At 41.7% G+C, this 19888-nt stretch overlaps 2 protein-coding genes across 7 annotated transcripts in view; one reads left to right on the forward strand and one right to left on the reverse strand.

The window, feature by feature from the left end:
• Pou2f1 (POU class 2 homeobox 1) overlaps nt 1-676 on the forward strand; it is a 143085-nt gene extending 142409 nt beyond the window's left edge. For 3 of the 5 annotated variants that reach the window (XM_013021851.1, XM_013021852.1, XM_013021850.1), the window contains one exon: nt 78-635. In XM_013021851.1, the coding sequence (XP_012877305.1) occupies nt 78-388 (311 nt within the window). In that variant the 3' untranslated portion in view covers nt 389-635. Of the gene's footprint in view, nt 1-77 lie in introns of all 5 variants that reach the window. The other 2 variants (XM_013021854.1, XM_013021853.1) reach the window with 2 other exon arrangements.
• Nucleotides 677-14091: 13415 nt separating this feature from the next.
• Nucleotides 14092-19888, reverse strand: part of Cd247 (CD247 molecule) — a 79235-nt gene continuing 73438 nt past the window's right edge. The window contains exons 5-8 of one of the 2 annotated variants that reach the window (XM_013021856.1): nt 19597-19629; nt 18754-18810; nt 17749-17784; nt 14092-15109 (exon numbers count right to left, since the gene is read on the reverse strand). In XM_013021856.1, coding sequence (XP_012877310.1) covers nt 15044-15109; nt 17749-17784; nt 18754-18810; nt 19597-19629 — 192 coding nt within the window. In that variant the 3' untranslated portion in view covers nt 14092-15043. Of the gene's footprint in view, nt 15110-17748; nt 17785-18753; nt 18811-19596; nt 19633-19888 lie in introns of both variants that reach the window. The other variant, XM_013021855.1, reaches the window with a different exon arrangement.

A 19888-nucleotide genomic window follows, 5' to 3' on the forward strand; every position in this document is an offset into this window, starting at 1 on the left:
GTGTGTTATTTGGCTTCTCCAGAATGATGTTAATATGCTCTTTCTTGCCTGTTTTGGGGGGATGTTTTTATCTATAGCTCTTGCTTCTGGTGGCTCTCTTCCAATAACATCACTGGATGCAACTGGGAATCTGGTATTTGCCAATGCAGGAGGAGCCCCCAACATCGTGACTGCCCCTCTGTTCCTGAACCCTCAGAACCTCTCTCTGCTCACCAGCAACCCGGTTAGCTTGGTTTCTGCTGCTGCAGCCTCCACAGGAACCTCCACACCTGTAGCCAGCCTTCACACCTCCTCCACCTCAGCCGAGTCCATCCAGAACTCTCTCTTCACAGTGGCCTCTGCCAGTGGAGCTGCTTCTACAACCACCACCGCCTCTAAGGCACAGTGAGCTGGTGTGAAGCTGGGCTACCATGCGCCTTGTCACCTACAGCATGATTGGGCTGTCAGCCAGTTAATGAACTGAAAATGTGATGGCTTCCTTTCGCCATCTTGTGCAGTCAAGGTAGAAGAGAAAAACAGAAATACCAGAAAAAAAAGAAAGGATGGAGACAGGACAACATTTGCCTAGTTTTATAATAAAACACTGTCTTTTCAGGATTGCTTCACGGATTGGAAAACTTTCTAACCAAATATTTAAAAAAAAAAAAAAAAGGAAAAGAAAAAATAAATGAAAGGACTACTTCTCATTTCCAGCAGTCATGATGACAAGTTAAGGTGGGTTACAAATTCCAAATAGGAGAGAGATTTCTTGTTTGTTGAAATTACTTTTTTTCTTAAAAAAAATCATTTTTATAGGTCTGTTGTACAGGCCATTAAGTCATAACAAGGTGTTTATAATCATATCAATTGTGTTGGGGGTTCCTTTCTTAACTGGTACAATTTAGGCAGGCCTGTATTACTGTATCTCTATTATAATTGTTTATATATATATATATATATATACATACACACATACATATATATACATATATATATATGTATATATATATATATATATATATATAGTTTGGACATGTTTATCTCTTGCTCCTGGATCCTATTTCAGTGAGCTCCCACACTGTGGCGAGGGGGGTTTGAGGGTAAGGGGAGACTTGCATTCTTAGCTGCGGGGAATGTTCTTGCTGGTTTCCTTATCCTTGATGACTCTTACAGAGGTGCTAGAAAATTATTTTCTTTTGCCACTTATGCAAGAGGCTTGGTGCAGAAGCTGAAGGCAGTGTGTGCAAACACTCCTACTCCACACATGCCCCTCCCCCATCAGGTGGTGCCTTTGGAGCACTTTTGTGTAGGAAGGAATTCCTGCTGAACTGTAGCTCTCACTCACCCCCAAATCATTGAACGACCCTTAGGCCCAGATCCTGTGGTGCAACAGTGCTGCTTTCTGCTACTTTGAACAAGAACAGCTGTACATGTTGCAGGGTAGGATTTGGTTCCGAAGAGCAAAGACTACTGCAGACACCTAACTTGGTGGTTCTTCTAATTTCTTATCTCTAAAAAATGTTCCTACTGTTTGTGTGTTTGTTTGTTTGTTCCATTTTATGAAAGTTTTTACCCCAACTTTTTTGCTTACTTGGAAAAGAACAAATTGTCATTGAAATTGGGAAACGTTTCCTTTCCTTGTTCTGTAAAGGAATTCTTCTAGACTATATCCACCAGTGGATATGCATCCAAAAGAAGTCAATAAGAAGAGCCTGAGGTTACCTGCTACCTTTTCCTCTAGAGAGCTACAGACTCCTTTTCTACTGGATGGCTTGTAAATTTCTTCTCAGTTCTCTGACTAAAGGAGGCACTTATTGGCCAGGCATAGGATCTGTAGAACCTCTGAAGGAAGACTGAGCCAGAGTTTGCACACAGCTTATGTGTCTCCTGGTTTGTCTCTGATGTTCCTATTAGGAAGCTCAAATGACAAAACACCCCTCTCTGTAGTTGATGTAAAAAATAATTTGCTCCTCTAATTGTTGTCAGGGTGTTCCTAGACTACATAAATGAGCCTATTGAAAAGAAGAGTAATGAGAATGGATGAAGAGGAATGAGGGTCATTTAAAAATTAAATCCTCCCCCCTTTTTTTGCCAATATCCTATTATACTGTCTGTACCAAAATGTTCCCAAAAGACTGGACACTGTAATGCAACTCATGTGTGTTCCCTTGCTTATTAGTGTTTAAGGTTCCCATTTGGTGTCTGGAGGTACTTGCTTAAATCTCTGGTGGTCTGCACTTTGTCTTCTTTTTTGAGCTGGGGGTTGAGAGAACCTACAAGTGACTTTCCTTCTGATTGCTTGCTTTATATGTCCACAAGGGAGCTTGGATTTCGTATATTTGTCTCTCTACCGTTGTTCAGAATGGCAGTCACACAGACACAAATGTGTACCTTTGTTTGTGATTCAAGTGGGAGACAGTCTTAATTAAGATTAGAAGTCAGAAACATTTTAGGCCCCTTTTAAATTTTTCTATTGTTCTTTTTGTCTTGTTTTATTTTTCAAAATATTTATCAATCCCCTAAATTTCCTCTTACTACTTTCCCTAAAATTCCCCTAAAATCAGTGAACTGCAAGCAGGGAAACTAACAGATATCCACCTTTTTGTGTGGTATGATTTTTTTAATGTTTTTATTTTTGTTTTTGTTTTTTTTTTTGTAAACTAAGCTTGAACCAAAGTCAATTTTTAGCAAGCTGCTGTACTAATGGACTAGTTTATAACGTGCAGTTCAGACACATTGAGGAGATAGATGCTACTGACAATTTCTTTTTCATTTGTCTTTATTTTATGTAAAAGTTGCTGCTTGTTTTTAATCTTTTTATGTTGTTAAATTGTAATAACCTCTGGGCAGACATTACCTTGATTTTTTTATTTTTTAGTTTGTTTAGGTTAGTGTGTACATAGAATGGTGTATCAGTTACTAATTACTCTCCTCTCCATCAGCTTTTTCTCTATTATAGTTTAATCTTTTATCCTGACTTAACATATCTTACTTTATTTTGTGCAAATAATATTAGGGCTATTGATAATACTGTAGCTGCCCACAGTAGTGAGTCCCTCCTTTGGGAGTGGAGGAAGTTAGGAGAAAGCATTCAGGGAGGGAAATGCTGATACCCCACCATACTGGATTAGAGGTTATAGCATTAATTTCCCAAAATTGCTACCAAAGGAAGTGTCAAATCCCAAGAGACTCCAGCCCAGTGGGTTAAGAAGAAGGATAAGAAATACTGTTTTGTTCTTGATTTCTGTATGGTTAAAATGATCCCTTTCCCAAGTAAGATTCCTCAACAAACTTTACTATTAAAAAAAATACTCGGCTTTTATTGTCAGTACAGTAAGTGGTCTCTTAGTCTTTCCCCTAACTCTGCTTTCCAGTGAGTTTGGGAAAGGAATTCTGCCCTTTTTTTGTGGATTATTTAATGAGCATGGACTTCTAAATCGCATAAAAATCGGTTGAGAAGAATAATTAAATCCCTAGACAAAGATAACTTTAAATTTTCTTCTCTTCTATCACTAATTTAAAAGTAAATTGTGAAGTGAAAGGTACTTTTACACATGTACACATGAAACACTAATATAGCTTGTTGGTAGGTTTTTAGTTTAAAATCAGTTCCCATCACCATCCTACTGATTATATTGTTTCATGAACATCTTACTCCTTTTTTATTTTACATCATCTTTCTTAAAGAAAATTCATCTCAAATGTGGGTGTTTGTTTTTGTTTTTTTTTTGGTGTTTTGGTTTTGGTTTTGGTTTGGTTTTTGTGTTTTTAGTTGAATGAGCTATCTCCTAAGCTAAGGTACTCAAATATAACTTTAGTCACCATTTTTGGGGGAATATGCAAACTAAAGGGGCCATTTGACCAAAAAGTGTTTGGCAACATTTATTCCAAAAGGAAATAATTCTTGTTTCTTTCCCTTGACACTTATGCAAGTTTTATCTTACCCCTTAATTTGGTGAACACATATTAAAGCCAAAGACTAATTTTGAATAATTTATAGGGATACTATATTTGCCCATAGTAATGGGCCCTCCCTAGGGAGTGTTGAATGTAATTATTTAAATCCTGCTTATCATAAGCAATGCAATTTGGTCATGAACTTTATATACCCTGTGTAAATCTAAAGGATGGAGTAGAAAGACCTAAGAAAGGGCTTCTCATCAGAACAATACTGTTCTAAGAAATAAGTGTGCTATTAATTTAAATGTTTCTTAAGTTCTATAGACAGTTTTTTAGAATTGAGAAAAAAAATTGTGCCCATTAACTGATACAATACACACTTTTATTTATTGTCAGAAAGGTCAATACCATCCCAGTTTAAGTTGTTACTCAAGAATAGAACCAAAGGAATCCAACTTTCAATTTATATATGACCCATACCTATTTATACTTTGTGGTAGCTTTATTAGAAATTAAGGATTTTTTACAAAGGGAAAATAGCAAAAGATTTTTAGTGTGATTATCTTGCTAATTTGTTCTACATTATTCATTTGTTGGGGGAAAAAGCACAACTATACCTCTAATGTTGTTTTGTTCATTATTCTTCATTTACTTGGAAAGTTAGGAGAACTATTCTTTGTATTATCCAAAAGCACAGATAATTGCTTAACAGAGTATTTCAGTTCAGTCCAGTCTTTAACATTAAATTATGTTTCAGTTGCTGGAAAAAGATATATTCACAAATTTAGGAAATTTGTGTCTATACAAGTGAAGCAGCCAGAACAATAAACAATAAGGTTTACTTGCAGAGTAAACCTTACAATTCATAATCTAAAGTTCTTCCAAAGCCATACCATAATCACAAATATTTCTTGTCCAAGAAAGAAATAACATCCTTGAGCTAGGAAGACAGAAACGCCTTTCCTTTCTTTCCTAAGAAAGGAAAAGTGCTGTGCATACGCAGAAGGCAGGGCCTCTTGCTGGCAGCCTGCTGAGGCCCTGGCTCTGAATCTCCACAGACTAGCATGCCACATGAGAACCTTCGGTAAAGAAAGGCCTCAACAATTCATTATTATCAATGTTATCTCATTAAATTGGCATCTAAACTATTTATTAGAGCTGAAAAATGTCAATTTAAAAAACAAAATGACTGCCACTACTGATAGGAGAAAAAGACTAAAATATAAAAGACCTGAAGCTTAAAATTACCCTTTGGGCAGGAATTGTTGGATTAAGTTGTTCATAACCATTAGAATTCACTTTGTGTGTGTGTGTGTGTGTGTGTGTGTGTGTGTGTGTATGTGTGTGTGTGTGAACAGCATTTATTGTGTCACATTGTTTATATAATCATAGTTGTTTGCATAGCTGTTTCCAAATAATTTTCAGGCAATTTATAAGTGGTAAATCTTCCTTTGTTTTGATCATCAGCTTTAAGATGGTAGAAAATTCCTCTTTGTCATTCCTCCAAGAATAATAATTTAAGATCAGCTATTTGATAGGTTTGCATGAACAGCACCCACAATACAAATACAGATATGTACAGAAATAGGATAAATAAGTTTCTTTCATCCTTAAAGTTGGTAGGAATTCTGTTCAGCTCCATCCTTTCCTTAATCCAAGAGATTAAGTGAGATGCCCTGGAATTTTGTAATAACACTTGAAAGGATTCTACCAGGAAAGCAGGGAAAGTATTTCTCAAGAGCTATCTAGTTTGCACCCAGTTTTCTATGAACTCTAGTTTTCTTCTAAGCATTCTTATTCATGAAGTAGTCCTTTATTTTGGCTCTTTTGTCCTTAGCCTTTGCTAAAAAGTAGTGAAAGTGAGTAACTTTTATATTGATTTTGTAATCTAGGTCTTCTTTCTTTGTGTCCTTCCCTTACTCTCTTTAAATGATGGTACCTTAATCTATGAGGATAATGCTTGTGGGTAACAGCTAGTTTCTGACACCTTCATAAAATACCTCAGCATAGCTTAACATTGTTGCAGAACTGGTTTTAAACTAAAAACCAAATAAGTAAAAGAAAAAAATATAAATAGTGGAAATAATTCTAGTTGTAGTATTTAGTTGAACTAATGTTTATTATGATTGATAAACATGATTGATGCTGTATGTATTTGGGATCTTGTTTATAGGTTACAATTTATAGGGTTAGGGAGGGTTAGAGTTGAGGGAAAGAAGTTGATTATGTTAGAACAAAAATGTTGCTCGCCTGTCCTTGTTTTTCCTTTTATCTATCTTGCCAAAGGAAATTGGATATTCCCTATGATTGGGCTTGGGATTTCTTTTGGCCTCTCTAATCTGCATCAAAGTATGTGGTGGCATGCAGGTGGCATCTGGAATGTCCCCAAGGGCCCTTCCTCTGGCTTCCGTGCTCCCCAGACTTGCTGGCCTCTCCTAATGATTCATTACCTCTGTACATAGCAGAAGCTTAGGGAAAGAATGATTGTGTGCATAGCTGTGTGTGTGTGAGAGAGAGAGAGAGAAAGAGTGTGTATGAGAGATTAGAAACAAATAGAAAGGTACTGATGAATTTGGAGAGGAACAGAGAGGTGATTGTTGTATCAATATAGAAAAATTAAAGTGAAACAAGTTATTTTTGTCACCTTTTATCATATTATTTAATGTTGTATGAATAGCCCAACCTTAATTGCTCTTCTCATACCAAGGTTAGTTTTTCTAGACCAAAAATACAAGTAGAAGAAAAGTGAAACCAAAAAGTTGAAAGATAACCTAGTCACTTCACACCTGTCATAAGGTATACCAGTAAGGACTAATTGGTTAATGGAATGGAGGACAGTATTGTTTTAGTGGGAATGTGAATGAGAAATGGTGCCGGTTTAAGAAAAGCTAAGAACCCTTCCTACCCATACTTTGCAGATATAGATTCTATCTCCAGAACAGCTATTTTTTTAACTAAGTGATCCATCTCACAAAACTTCAGTGGGATTTGGTTTAGATACCAAAGAACTGTTACGCTGTCACTTACCTTTATTTTTTCAAAACAGGCAAATAGCAAAAGACTGAATTTTGGAAAAGCTTTACCTTGTCTTTTCTTCCCTTTTTCTTTCCTCTACTTTTTGAAAGAAGTCTTACTGGTCATTTTGGCTTTGGAAAAAATGAATTGATTTTGTTTCACTCTTCTGGCTCTATAAAGATGGATAGAATTGCTCACTGGAACATTGATGTTCTTGAAATTGCTGAGAAACTTTGGGAAAGCAACAGAGAGGAGTAGAACTCTCCTCTCGAATGCTTATCAATAAAACCAGTCCAGCCTTTTTGAGTTCAGATAATGTTTAGATGTGCTATCTCTGTCTTTTGTAAAGAAGCATTTTCAAGACCAGGATTACATGGAAAACCAAAAGATCTTCCCTTATTCTCCTGTAGAGCTCTTGTGTTCCCAGTGGTTTTATGATGTGGGCTCTAGGAAATTGAGTAGTTCATTGTTTAGGTATACTATTGATAGAACACAGAGAGGAAGAGAGGGAAAAGACATTGCTCTCTAATATATGTTGCAGAACTTCATGAAAGCTTTACTAATAATCTTATTGTTCTGACATTATATAAAAGTAGTATTAATGTGTGACTTCCAAAGCATTAGGTAGACTTATAAGAAGATAGAGATGTTAAAGATCAGAGCACTTGAAATAAAGGCAAGGTGTACATCAAGAACACTTTGAACAGGAAAATGAAGCTCCCTGAAGCCTGGGAGGAAAGATGAGGTAATCATTCTTTCTACGTCCAGAAGTCTGCCTACACTGTGCAGGGCTCTAACACCCCATGCCAGTTTTCTAGTTTGAACCCAGACACTATCAGAAAGTTAGAGCTTCCCCACCCCAAACTAATATACTGACCAAAAAAAAAAAAAAAAGATTGCGGTCTGCTGCAGAGTTTTCCCATGTTTTCTTTAATTTTATTTGCTCATTGCTGTTTTAAGTTGGCCACCACCTCACCAAAGCAGCTTAGGGCTTCTTCTGTAAATTGGCAGTGGCATTGAATTCTCCAACATTATATCCCAAAGTCTACAAGTAGAGAGCCAGATACAGTGCTGTTGTTGAAATGCAATATCTGAACACTGTCTTCATTAAAATTGTGATCTCTTGAATAAAAATGTCCAGAGTCAGTTCCCATACAGCCTAATAGTGTCTCAAAGTCTGAGAAATATAGGAAATGAAATGCACTTTCAGAAGCTAAAATGACAGCGTTTGTTAGGAATGCTGCAGTTGTGGGCTAGTGGTGGGGTGTGTATATCACTTCATTCTTACAGGCGTCTGCAGAAGGCATGCACTTTCTAAGAATGAAGTGGACAAGTGCCCACCTGCAAACATTTGCAGAAAAGAAAGGGAGGAATCACCACACTGCAACCAGATTAGAACTTTGGCATTCTAGAAAAGTAATAGTGTGTTTCCTCTAGAATCAAATGTGGGGGAGAACAAACAGACTTCTTCCAGCTTCTTACCTCTGCTTGCATGGGCACGTGTGCATTACTCAGTCCACTGGTGGTCTCACTCTGCAGAAGACACCTTCCTCTTCCCAGAGAAGACCATGCATGGCATTCCCCTTGTCTGTGGTAGTAGGGAAGACTAGGTGAGTAAGTGTGGGCTGTTATGCCCACCACACGTCCAGGAGCTGTTGTATACCTCATTTCTAACTCATGACTGAGTAACTTGCTTTAACTTCCTCTCACCCTACAGAGTTGCCAAGTCTGCCCTCCTTCCTTTCCCTCTTCTTCAGTAAAGTTCAACTCTGGCCTATAGCATCATGAGACCTGTTACCTGGGGTGAGACCCCCTAAGACCTCTGAATGTTGCTGCTTTACAGCTACTGCAAACTGAGGGCAAATTGCAATCTTCTGTTTCTTTTTGTTGCTAGGGGTCTTCACAGGTCTCTTACCATTGGCTTCCTTCCACCTTGCCTGAGGGCTGCCAGCTACCCTTGCCCATATTTCTCACTGCTGGCCACACATAATCTTCTGTCCTTACATTTTTCCCTGGTGGGGTAGAGACTAATCCTTTCCCTTGAGGCCTTTGAGTTCTGAGTATTTTCAGCACTTGAGGTAGAGGGGAAGACACCAAAGACTCCTTTAAGCTAACTGCTTCATACCTATTTCATTTTTTTCCCTTTTACATCACCAAAAAAAATTCAAATATTTAAGTTTATTATTATTATTACTAATGTTATTATTTGACAATCTTATATCCAATGGGCTCTCTAGAAGCTGAATTCCCAGCCCTTTCACCTTTTCTTTGAATGTAGCTTTCTACCTTCATTTCCCACCCCCACAGTTGAAAAAAAAATGCTTAGCCAGGTCATAATACTGCTGCTATAAGCCAGGGGAGGGTGGTTTCTTTGTTTTGTTTTGTTTTTTTTTATAAAATTTCCAGCCAAAACCAAAGATTTCTTAATGATTGTATAAACTCAAAACAAACAAAAAAACCAAAGAAAAGGGAAGTCTTGAGCATCTATCCAGTCTGTGGTGTCCTGGCACTTAGCAGCATGAGGCCAGGAACAGGTTGGGGTCCTCCAGCCAGATAGAAAGGGCACTCCAGCTGTGTCCATGGAGTTTTGTGCATCTGTATGCTTGGGAGCTTTGGCCCTCGCCAGCTTGAAAGCATGCACAAAACAAATTGGCATTTAAGCTTTTCCAAAATGAAAGCCAAAACCCCATTACCACCATAACCCATCTGACAGCAAACCAGGGTTACCACAGGGACAAGGAGCTGGGAGCTGCCGCTGGATGTGCCATGGACTCCATAGAATGGGGAAAGCTGAAGACACTGGCGCAACGATTGGCTGCTCTGGTGGGTGCTTTCACTCTGGGGCTGGGCAGACATGCCAAGGAGCCCTTCTGAGCCTTTTCTCTCTTTTCCTTTACTGGAACTGCTTGGAGTGGCTGTCCTGTTTGTGAGAAAACCTACAGAATGATTATCAAGCTTTTCATTTCTCTTTATTGTAATTTTATTTGCTTTTTGCAGCACCACTGTGCAACTATGCATTGTATTTCACAACCTTTTGTGCTAGGTAGATGCCTGTGACTTTTTAACTTGGGGGGTGGGGGGAGTTGAAAATGAAGGAACTTTTTACATGGATCTTTTTAATCTCAGTTGATTGGGGGTGGGGGGTATTTGGTTCTAGGGTCATACAAGCTCTATCCCAAAGCAAAATCCAAATGTTAATAATATTAGCCTGATGCAGATACCAAAGATAATTTCTTTCCTGCAGAACCTTAGACTTGTGTATTAAGTACGATTACCCAGCACTTGCATTAGTCTAACCTCAGTAATTCCAAAGCTTAGATGTATATTTTGGTATATTTCTGGGATATTAAAAAAAAAAGTCGTTTAACTTCGTTTGTTTCAGTGTAATGCTCTTAAAGTCATAGCATGAAAATAATTGAGCTGTCCTATTCTTAGTAGTTTGAAATAATAGTATTTTTGTATGTTTTGGGTGTGTCTATGTATGTATTGACATAACAGTTTTCACTGCCTAGGTGTTCATAATAAAAAAAAAATGAAAAAGTTCTGATTGTACATACTATTCTATAACAATCCTCTACCAGGTGTCAATTTGGATTGAATAGTCACTGATTACCCACCTGGGATTTGGTTTGGTTTTAAAGAGACAGTGATCGTGTTTTTCTACAGATGCTTTTTTCCTCTGTCTTTAAATGTCTTCTCTTTTGTTCCTTTTTTTCTTCTTCTAATATTGATTCAGGGGTGTTTTTCCACTGTTGTCTAGGGAGCAACACATGGGGAATTAGCCCCATGGCCTCCCAATTTTTGGTTTTATGTGCTTTAAAATGTGAGTTTGAGTTCTTCATGGAAACTTAAGATGTGGTGTAAATGATTTTTTCCTAAATGGTCCAGCAGCTTTACTAAGGCAGTGGCCATGCCTAGTCGTTTCTTGGGGTCCTTTTACATTTCTCCTAGGTGCACTGCAATCTGGGTGGCTATCGTGTAGCCTCACTGCCCCAGAGTACCCGCTTAGCCATTTCCCTTCTGCTGGGAATATTTTCTAAGAATCAACTGGTAACTTGGAGTGCTGGACCTTGTTATTTGTGCCCCTGGGAAACACGTGTTTTTGTTTTTGGGTTTTGGTTTTGAAAACCTGAAACACAAGCAACTCTATAGGTTGGTAATTAGCTGATGCCTCCTGAGGCCTGGGGTGTTGGAGGGGACTATGAGCGGTGCTGTCTCTGAAAAAGTGCCCTTTATATGATCCCCCTCCTGGGGCCCCCTGAGGGGCTATAGGCTTGGGAGAGATTGTGTCAGGTGCCAGTGAATCAGAATGAAATGGTAGATTTTGTGTAGATGCATTTGTCTGCTGTAATTTTTATATATATTAAACTTACTGTAACTGTACAGTTCATTTCTGTTGTAAAACATCATTAAACCATTTTCCAAATGTTTTCACGTTGTTGGAGTTTCTATGAAGTTGCTGTGTTGGTGTTCTGGGTGCTTCACACACATTCTCAGATGACTCACACAAGCCTTTTTCCCATCCTTTCAGGGGCCCCGGAATCCCTTTCCCTACCTGGCTTCTTCCTTGTGGCCCCTGGGGAGCTGAGCCACTGCATTTTCCCTACCCCCAGACCCTCAGTGTGCTTTGATGGGACCCTGAGTTGAGTAACAGTAGTCTCCTTCAGTCTAGAGTACTTTATGTGATCAAACACACAGCCCTTGATTGATCCTGCTAGGGAACTCTTCAAAGCTCTTATCTCACTGTGTATGATAGAACTGACTTTGAACTCAATTTTTCCCGGCTTATTGTTTGACTGCCAGGCCTTTCTAGCATTTCTTGCCAAGTCCTGAACATGCATTCTCTGTGGGAGCCTCTGAAGGAGGCTGGTCCTGAATTGGCATCTACCTGCTAAGCTTCCTCTGGCTTATTATGCTATTTAATATATCTAGTCTTCATAAATAATGAATTTCTCTTTGAGAAAAAACTTGAACTTATTGGAGCATGTTGGTAAGTGTACCTGAGAGTCACATACTGATAGGTCTGATGTATGATCCTAAATCTGAAGATGAGAGAGCTGTGGCAAGATGAAGCTGTTGTCATACAGAGGGTCCAAGCAAGAAATTAGATACAGGGACCGCTAATGCTTCTAAGTCAGAGAACTCATTCTTTTCCATTGCTTTCTTGTATTTATAGCTTGCATGTTTATTTTTTTTAATAATTTTTGGGGTGTGTGTGTGTGTGTGTGTGTGTGTGTGTGTGTGTGTGTGTGTTGGTTCTGGGGATTGAACCCAGGGTCTGGGCATAATCCCTGAGCTTTTTTGTTCAAGTGGTGCTGGACCACTTGAGCCCCAGTTCCACTTCCAACATTTTTGGTGCTTACTTGAAGATGAGTCAGATTTTTTCCTTCCTGAGCTGCCTTTGAACCATGATCCTCACATCTCAGTCTTCTGAGTAGGTATAATTACAGGCGTGAGCCACCCACACCTAGCCAATTTCACAGTTTTAACAAATCTGTTGGGTGGACAGTGGCAGATCTCTCCCTAACATATGACTTCAGCAAGCAAAACCCATCCTAAAGGATGAGCATTGGCATACAAGTAATTAGCTACATGCTAACTCTTTCCAAGGGCCACACAAGTTCACTAGAGGGAAGTATGACCTATGTCCAAAAACCAGGTTAAAGCTGAGCATAATGTAAACAATGGGCTCAGATAAGTAGGTGTTGCCCCACAACTGAAACCCCTGGACCCCCAAACACATCAGTAGTTAATGTGCAGAATGAGGCTCACAGTAATTGGCCACGATGAGGTTTTGAAACCCCTCTGAACATGCCACCTTCGTCTGCAATAGCCATCTGTTTGCCTTTATTCCCTCTGCTGTGCCTGGTGTTTACACACCATGAGCATGCAATCTCTCAAGAAAAACTTCGAATCATATTCTAAGAAGGGGAAAATAAAATGGCGAGAACTCCCATTCTCATTTATGCAATGTATTTCAATTAGGACACAGATCTTTACACTTTAACATGTGTTTAGTGGTGTTTTCCTTGAAATGAGTTGATAGTTCTTGTAACAGTCAGTAGTGTCTTAAAGTGAAGCAGTGCAGTTGTGTTGATAAAAGAAGCTCCTGCCAGTCCTCAGGTGGTCTGGAGTCCTGGCCAGCCCTGTCATAGTCACTGTTGCCTTGGACCAGGGCTTTAGTTTCTCACCCCTGCTTCTGTAGGTACACTTGCTCCGTTCTCCCAGCTTGGTTTCTCTGTACAAGCATGCTACAGGTTAACAGCTAACTTCCACCCCAGGATAGCTGCAGCCCCCATAGCTCACTGCCACCTCTCCTGCCTGCCCCCCTGAGACATACTCCTGACAGAATTAGGTCAAACTCTATTCTCAAGCCAACTATTCAGGTCACACTGCCTGTATAAAATTCAGCTGATCTTGAAACTAGGTCTGGCACAAGCCCTGAATATAAGGCTCACTTTGACTAAAAATGAGCCTGACTTCAGTTTTAAAGTCCCAGTGAGTAGAAATGCCTTGCAAGGCTAGGTTACAAATCAAAGGCCTTATCTTTGTGACTTGTGCAAGTTGTCATATGTGCCCGGTAGTGATGTACCTTGCTGTTGAAATCCCCAATTTTCAAGGGCTTTTTACAGATGTCCTTGGACTTACATTGAAAAAAGACCAAGGTAAGTCTCACACGATATTAATTGGGACAGTTGGTGGATTGAAAGGCCCTTATGGAGAGCCACTACTGGTAGAAAAAATGCTTCCCAGGCCAGAGCCACTTTGGGTGAGAAAATATGACCTCCAAGAGCACTGTTGTCCACCACTCAACCCACCCTGTAGATGATACATTTGATGTGATAGTGTGAGCTCCTGTTTACTTCTGGACACCGGCTTACAACATTGCCACCCTTGCCAATTGCCAGAGAGGACTAAGGCCATAGAGCACTCTTCCTATCACTCTCTCTGGGTTTGGGCATAAGGCCCAGGCCCTTCCCATGCACTGTACTGGGCACTGCCATCTCAAGGCACAGCCACTAGCTTTTGCTCACTTTGCACTGTGGCACTATTCCCCCATGAGCACTGTGGACATCTGGATGCTTCCATGCCATCTCTGTGTTCCTGGCAGAATCAGCACTTTCTGTAAGAACAACGTGTGGATTTCCTGGTGTCTGCAGACTTGACTGCTGAAATAAAGCTAAGTGCAAAGCAGAATTTTCACCAAGACATTTATTATGCAAAATAATAAGGCTTGAGTAGCCAGTATAAATTAAAACCAAGCAGAACAAAGGAGTTTTTCTGTTCAAGGCCATGTACACTTTCATTACATAGCAGGATTGCAGTATACTGACTGAGGTGTGTGCCATTGCCCACAGCTGCGCAGTTTTCTGAGTCTGTTAGTCTTCTGAGTCTGCTCACCATATGGAATAGCCAAGTAGAAGGAGAATGGCAGGACTTGTTCCTTTCTCTTGCTCTGACCCCCAACCCTATGCTTTTCCCATCCTCTGTAATGACATATCCTACATATTTATAAACATCATTTGTCCTCTAAGAAATGTGAGCTCTGTAAGATAAGGCCAGTTTGTCCTTGGAGTGCCTGGCACTCTTGGTGATATAGAAAGCAGACCTTTCTGACCCCTTCATAATGGTACCCTGTACCCAGACCTTCCCCCACTTCCTGCTTCCCTTCAGCCCCTCTGTCAGGTGAAACTCATCCAGGCTCACTCCCACTGTCCCTCTGCCCAGTCCCTTTACACATGGCCCAATTACAAGCTACCTAGACATGGGAAGGTTGACATTAAAAAGCCAAATATACAGCCAGAGCAAAGCCATTCAAATAAAAACAACAATTCAGGCAGGGATTTATGCTAACATTTGGGGGTTCCCTTTACAGAATTGCAGGGAGATGGGCCTGCCTAGTTACGAGTGAACCACAGGCCTAAGAACAGGGCCATTCATTCTGGGGTGAAAGCGGGACAACTCTCTTTTAAAGAGTCCAGGAGGGATAACATTCTGTATATGGAAGTTTTGAATTAGAGGCCAAATGTGACCATTTGAAGCATCCTGTCCATAAAAAGGAATGAACTGTGTTGTAAATACTTTGTCCTGTGTTCTTCACAATCTAGTTGTCAGCAGGTCAGGCTCTCAGTATGAAGTCCCTTGGCTGTTAGCGAGGGGGCAAGGTCTGCATGTGGAGAGCATCATAGGTGTCCTTGGTGGCAGTGCTGAGCCCCTGGTAGAAGCAAATCACAGAAGCATGGTCAGGTACAAGCTGAGTATCTGCAGCCCATCCCATGACCCTCCCTTTCCCAGTCTCCAGATGCCCAGGAAAACTTCCTCATCATGGATGGAGAGCCTTGGCTGAGAACACTGCTGGAAAGATGAGTCTTGTATCCTCCTGCAAATGGCCTTGAGGCAATTCTTCAACTAAATTCTCACCCTTCTAACTTCCCAAGTGCCTGGGCCCAGCTTCCTGTCAGCTCCAAAAAGGACAGTCCTCCACCTCCAGTGCTGAAATGGAGTCAGGGAAAATGGCCAGGCAGGCCTGCCCCAGAGAACCTACTCTCCCTCATAATCTGGGACCCCAGAAATCCTGGACTTGTCCCAGGGAGCATGGTAGCTCCTTCACCTCAGCCCTTCTCCACAGGGGTCCTTCCTGGACCTGGCCTCTGTAGTGCATCCTTTGTCAATCAGGCCAGGCCTAGGCCTCACTGGAAGATCTCTCCCTGCTCAGCCACCAGCAGCCACCACCAGGCAAGTTTCTGAGGCTTTTTTGATATAACTATTCAGACAAGCCCAGCACCAGTAGGGCCAGGAGGAGATATGAACCCTCTGGGGATCCTATTTGAGAGAACTAGGTTAACTACACTTAGTTTCCATAATCATTTGCACTAATTTGCATAGCAAGCGCCTGATTACAATAACATTTTTCTTTTGAAGCTGTTATTTTTCTTCTTTGTCTTCAATCTTCTTGCCCACCCTTCCAGATCTTATTAAGTCTAGAGGATTCAAAGCAGAGCAAGACTTGTCAGAGCTTAGCTCAATGGACAAAGGCAGGAAATCACTTGTATAGGGTCCTTTGCACACTGTTTCTACATCTTTGAGAAGGCCATACCCTCTGGAGAACTATGGCTATGTCTGCTGTGGCCAAATAATGCATGGGACTCTCACTCCTGGTTGGAGCATAGTATCTGCCTGAATGGATAGTCCCTTCCCTGTTCTAGAAATGTACTGTAACATTTAATGTGGCTCGGTGGTAGAGCACTTACCTTGTATGTATGAGGCCCTGGGTTCCATTCCTCAGCACCACATAAGCAGAAAAAGCTGGAAGTGGTGCTGTAGCTTAAATGGTAGAGCACTAGCCTTAAGCTGAAGAGTTGAGGGACAGTGCCCAGGCCCAGAATTCAGGCCCCATGACAACAACAACAAAAATTTAAAAAAGTACTTTGAGCCAGGCACTGGTGGCTTATGTCTGCAATCCTAACAATTCAAGAGCTTGAGATCTGAGGAGCACAGTTAGAAGCCAGCCTGAGCAAGAAAGTTCATGAGACTTTTTCATTTTCAGTTAACTAGCAAAAAAGCCTGAAGTGAGACTTTGGCTCAAGTGATAAGTACTAGCCTTGAGCAAAAACATTCAAGGACAGTGCCCAGACCCTGAGTTCAAACCCTAGGATGAGCACACAGACACACAAAAAAGACAAAATCATTTTTCCTGAAAAGTACTGACTCCTTACTTAGGCCAATGAATTAAGTAAAAGCAGAAGAAAAACTTAGTCTTTGTGCCTCCATCTTATATGTTTTTGCTCTAAGCCTTTCTGTAGTCACTCTGCAATCACTTTGGAATCCTTGCAGGACAGGACTAGTGGATAGCATCCTTAGAACAGGGACAGAAACTAACCCAAAGGCACAATAGTAGCACCTCCTCAGGAAAAAGCACCTTAACAACTTCTCCAGAGCTCTTCCCCAAACAAGGACTGAGATAATGATCAACAAGGCAATTCTTTGATGAAGATGGCTTAATAATTATGCATACCTCTCCCCCACTACCCCTTGTGTATCTACAACTATTGAAGCTCATGGCTCTAAACCAAACATGGCTGAAGAACTAACTTCCTGTGACTGTCCATGCCATGCAGTAAATTTTCTCTGCCCTACACTATTCCTCTCCTTTTTGGTGCTTGTCCTGAGGCTTGAACTTGGGGCCTTGGCACTGTTTCAGAGCTGTTGTGCTCAAGGCTAGTACTCTACCACTTGAGCCACAGCTCCACTTCTAGCTTTTTGCTGGTTAATTGGAGATAAGAATCTCATGGACTTTTCTGCCCTGTTGCTTGGAACTGTGATCCTCAGATCTCAGCCTCCTGAGTTAGGAACAGGCCTGAGCCATCAACACTGGGCCACCATGCCTCTTTGTGTAGTATACAAGAGTAAGTAGCCAGCCGGGCACCGGTGGCTCATGCCTGTAATCCTAGCTACTCGGGAGGCTGATTGCTGAGGATCGTGGTTCAAAGCCAGCCCGGGCAGGAAAGTCTTATCTCCAATTATCTACCAGAAAACTGAAAGTGGCACTGTGGCTCAAGTGCCTTGAGCTGAAGAGATCAGGGACAGCACCCAGGCCCAGAGTTCAAGCCCCATGACCAACCAAAAAAAAAAAAAAAAAAGCCAAATGTGGAATCCCAGGAATTTAGACCTGGGGCCTAAAACACTAGCTTCAATATTGACAGTAAAATTGCTACTAGTCTAGATGAGCTGAGCCTAGATTGGCTCTGACTGGCTGTTAGCAAGAGCTGCTATTACCAGGAAGTCAAACATGGGAGCCTCAGTCTTTATCCTTTGTTAGACAGTGCCACCCAGGAAAAAGGCCAAAGTTCTTACCTGATATAGGCCATCTTGTCCCTTGCCTCTCCGCCGCTGTGAGATGAAATGAAAGGAGGATCAGACAGTAAGGCAGGCAATAGTGGCATTCGTGCTCAAGGACTCAGGGCTTCCTAGAATGTCAAAGGTCGCTTTCCCAGCCAGCACACACACACACACACACACACACACACACACACATACACACACACACACACACACACACACACACACACACACACACACACACACACTGGGGCAGAAAGGTCCTGAGGCTCCTGGGTAGAATTCACACCTGCAGAGTAAGGTGAGATCTAATAGAGAATCTGCCCCACTCAGACATTGGAGCTGGCCATGTTGCCACCTGCCTGGAATAGTTGAGCCTCCCTGCAGCTCTTGAATCGGTCCCATCATGAGGTTTGCTGGGAATGAGAAGCTCATTCCAAGGCAAGGCATTTATTGGCAAAAGTGCAGAGCCAATTCAAATCCTGCTCCCCTGCTTGCTCAATGTATGACCAGGATAAGTTGTTCAACCTCGTAGTGCCTTGCAGGACACACATTTGTCAGGTTTTTCTGGGAACTAAATGAACACATTTGTATAAGGTGCTGACCACACCTTGTGTAAGGTGCAACCCACACAAGCTCATGGACACACAACCAGCACAGTCACAGGGCTCAATACTTCATCCTGATCTGGGACCCACAGTCCTGAGCGGTGAACATAGCCTGGTACATGCTAATCACTCCCAACCTACTGTTAGCAGTGGTGGACTAGATCCCTCCACAAAATTTAGGCTGTCACAGAATCTAATTCACTTCTGAGTCCTGACAGAGCCCCAACTCTTTACTAACATCTCACATACAGTCCAACCCGGTGAGGGAGAGCCAGATGCTTCTTGTTCCCTAGCAGATGCCATGTGAACTTTTGTAAGTTGGGGGAGAAACAGATGATCGAAGAGGTCTGTGGCAGGTGTGTCTGGAGACCATTAGCAACTTCCTTGAGAATCAAGAAAGAGCAAAACTCACCTCGCCTTTCATCCCAATCTCACTGTAGGACTCTGCCATCTTATCTTTCTGCAATGCCTGAAGAAGAAGTGATGAGACATTCATTGTCCTAATGATCACACCCACGTGAAGAAGCTTCTTGATTCCCAAGTTGGCAAGGGTTCCCCCAGTCATTTAGACATCCAAACAAAGTATCTCTTCCCTTACCAGCTCCCCGCCACCTGCTCCTTATCCTCCACCTTCAGACTTCTCTACCAGTTCTTTGCATTGAGCTAAGCTCAAGTTTCTTTCTCGGATAAGATGTAGAGGTATAGATGGAGGCAGGATACTGGACAACACAAGTCCTCACCTGGAGCTCCAGCATTATCTGTGTATCTGTTTAACATCATTTATTTTGCCTTGTCTCTACAGTCACCTCCACCTGGCTGCTGGATCATCAAATTCAGGAGGAAAGGGAGGCAGCTTCCTTTGCAGCAGGTGACTACCTGCAAGCAGCCTTTAGGTGGCCTGAAGCCACGATCAAGTTCCTGCCACAGTGTGAGGAAGCACTAGGCCCCAACCCCCTCACAGGAGCCTGCCCTGCACTCCTGCCCAGCCTGGCCTGCCACTAACACCCTTTCTTCAGGCCGGTGGACCTGCAGAACTCCAAAAGCAGGCTTGGGGCTGATAAAGTACAGGAGGCCAGGAAAGGAGAGATAAGGCAACACAGATCTGCCAAGAAGCCTTTCTAAAGTGACTATGTTGCTGGCTCTCATGACTTAGAGAAGGGAAAGTTTGGACAGAAAAACTGAAGTGTAGAGAAAACTCCACCCGGCCCTTCCTCTAAAGCTCCATAGTAAAATGTGAATTGTCCCACGCACTCACATTATACAAGCCTTCCTGGGGATTCCTTCTTCTCTGCTGGGAAAGACAAATGGGAAAAGTTAGATGGGAAGAAATCCAACCACAGCTGTGCTGTCAACCTCTCTTTTTCTAGGTCACTTTCAGGGCCTAGCAGCACTGTGAAGCTCACATTGGGCATTACAGATACCTGTACAGGTACTCTGCCTTCCTCTCCTGGCTTAGCCAGCTCCTGCCTGGCCCAGGAAAAGCTTTCTGTCCTCTTATAGAAACTCCTTCATATGGGCTGGGAAGGTGGCTCAGTGGTAGAGTGCTT

Source organism: Dipodomys ordii, unplaced genomic scaffold (assembly GCF_000151885.1).
Source record: "Dipodomys ordii isolate 6190 unplaced genomic scaffold, Dord_2.0 Scaffold57, whole genome shotgun sequence".
Lineage (NCBI taxonomy): Eukaryota > Metazoa > Chordata > Mammalia > Rodentia > Heteromyidae > Dipodomys > Dipodomys ordii.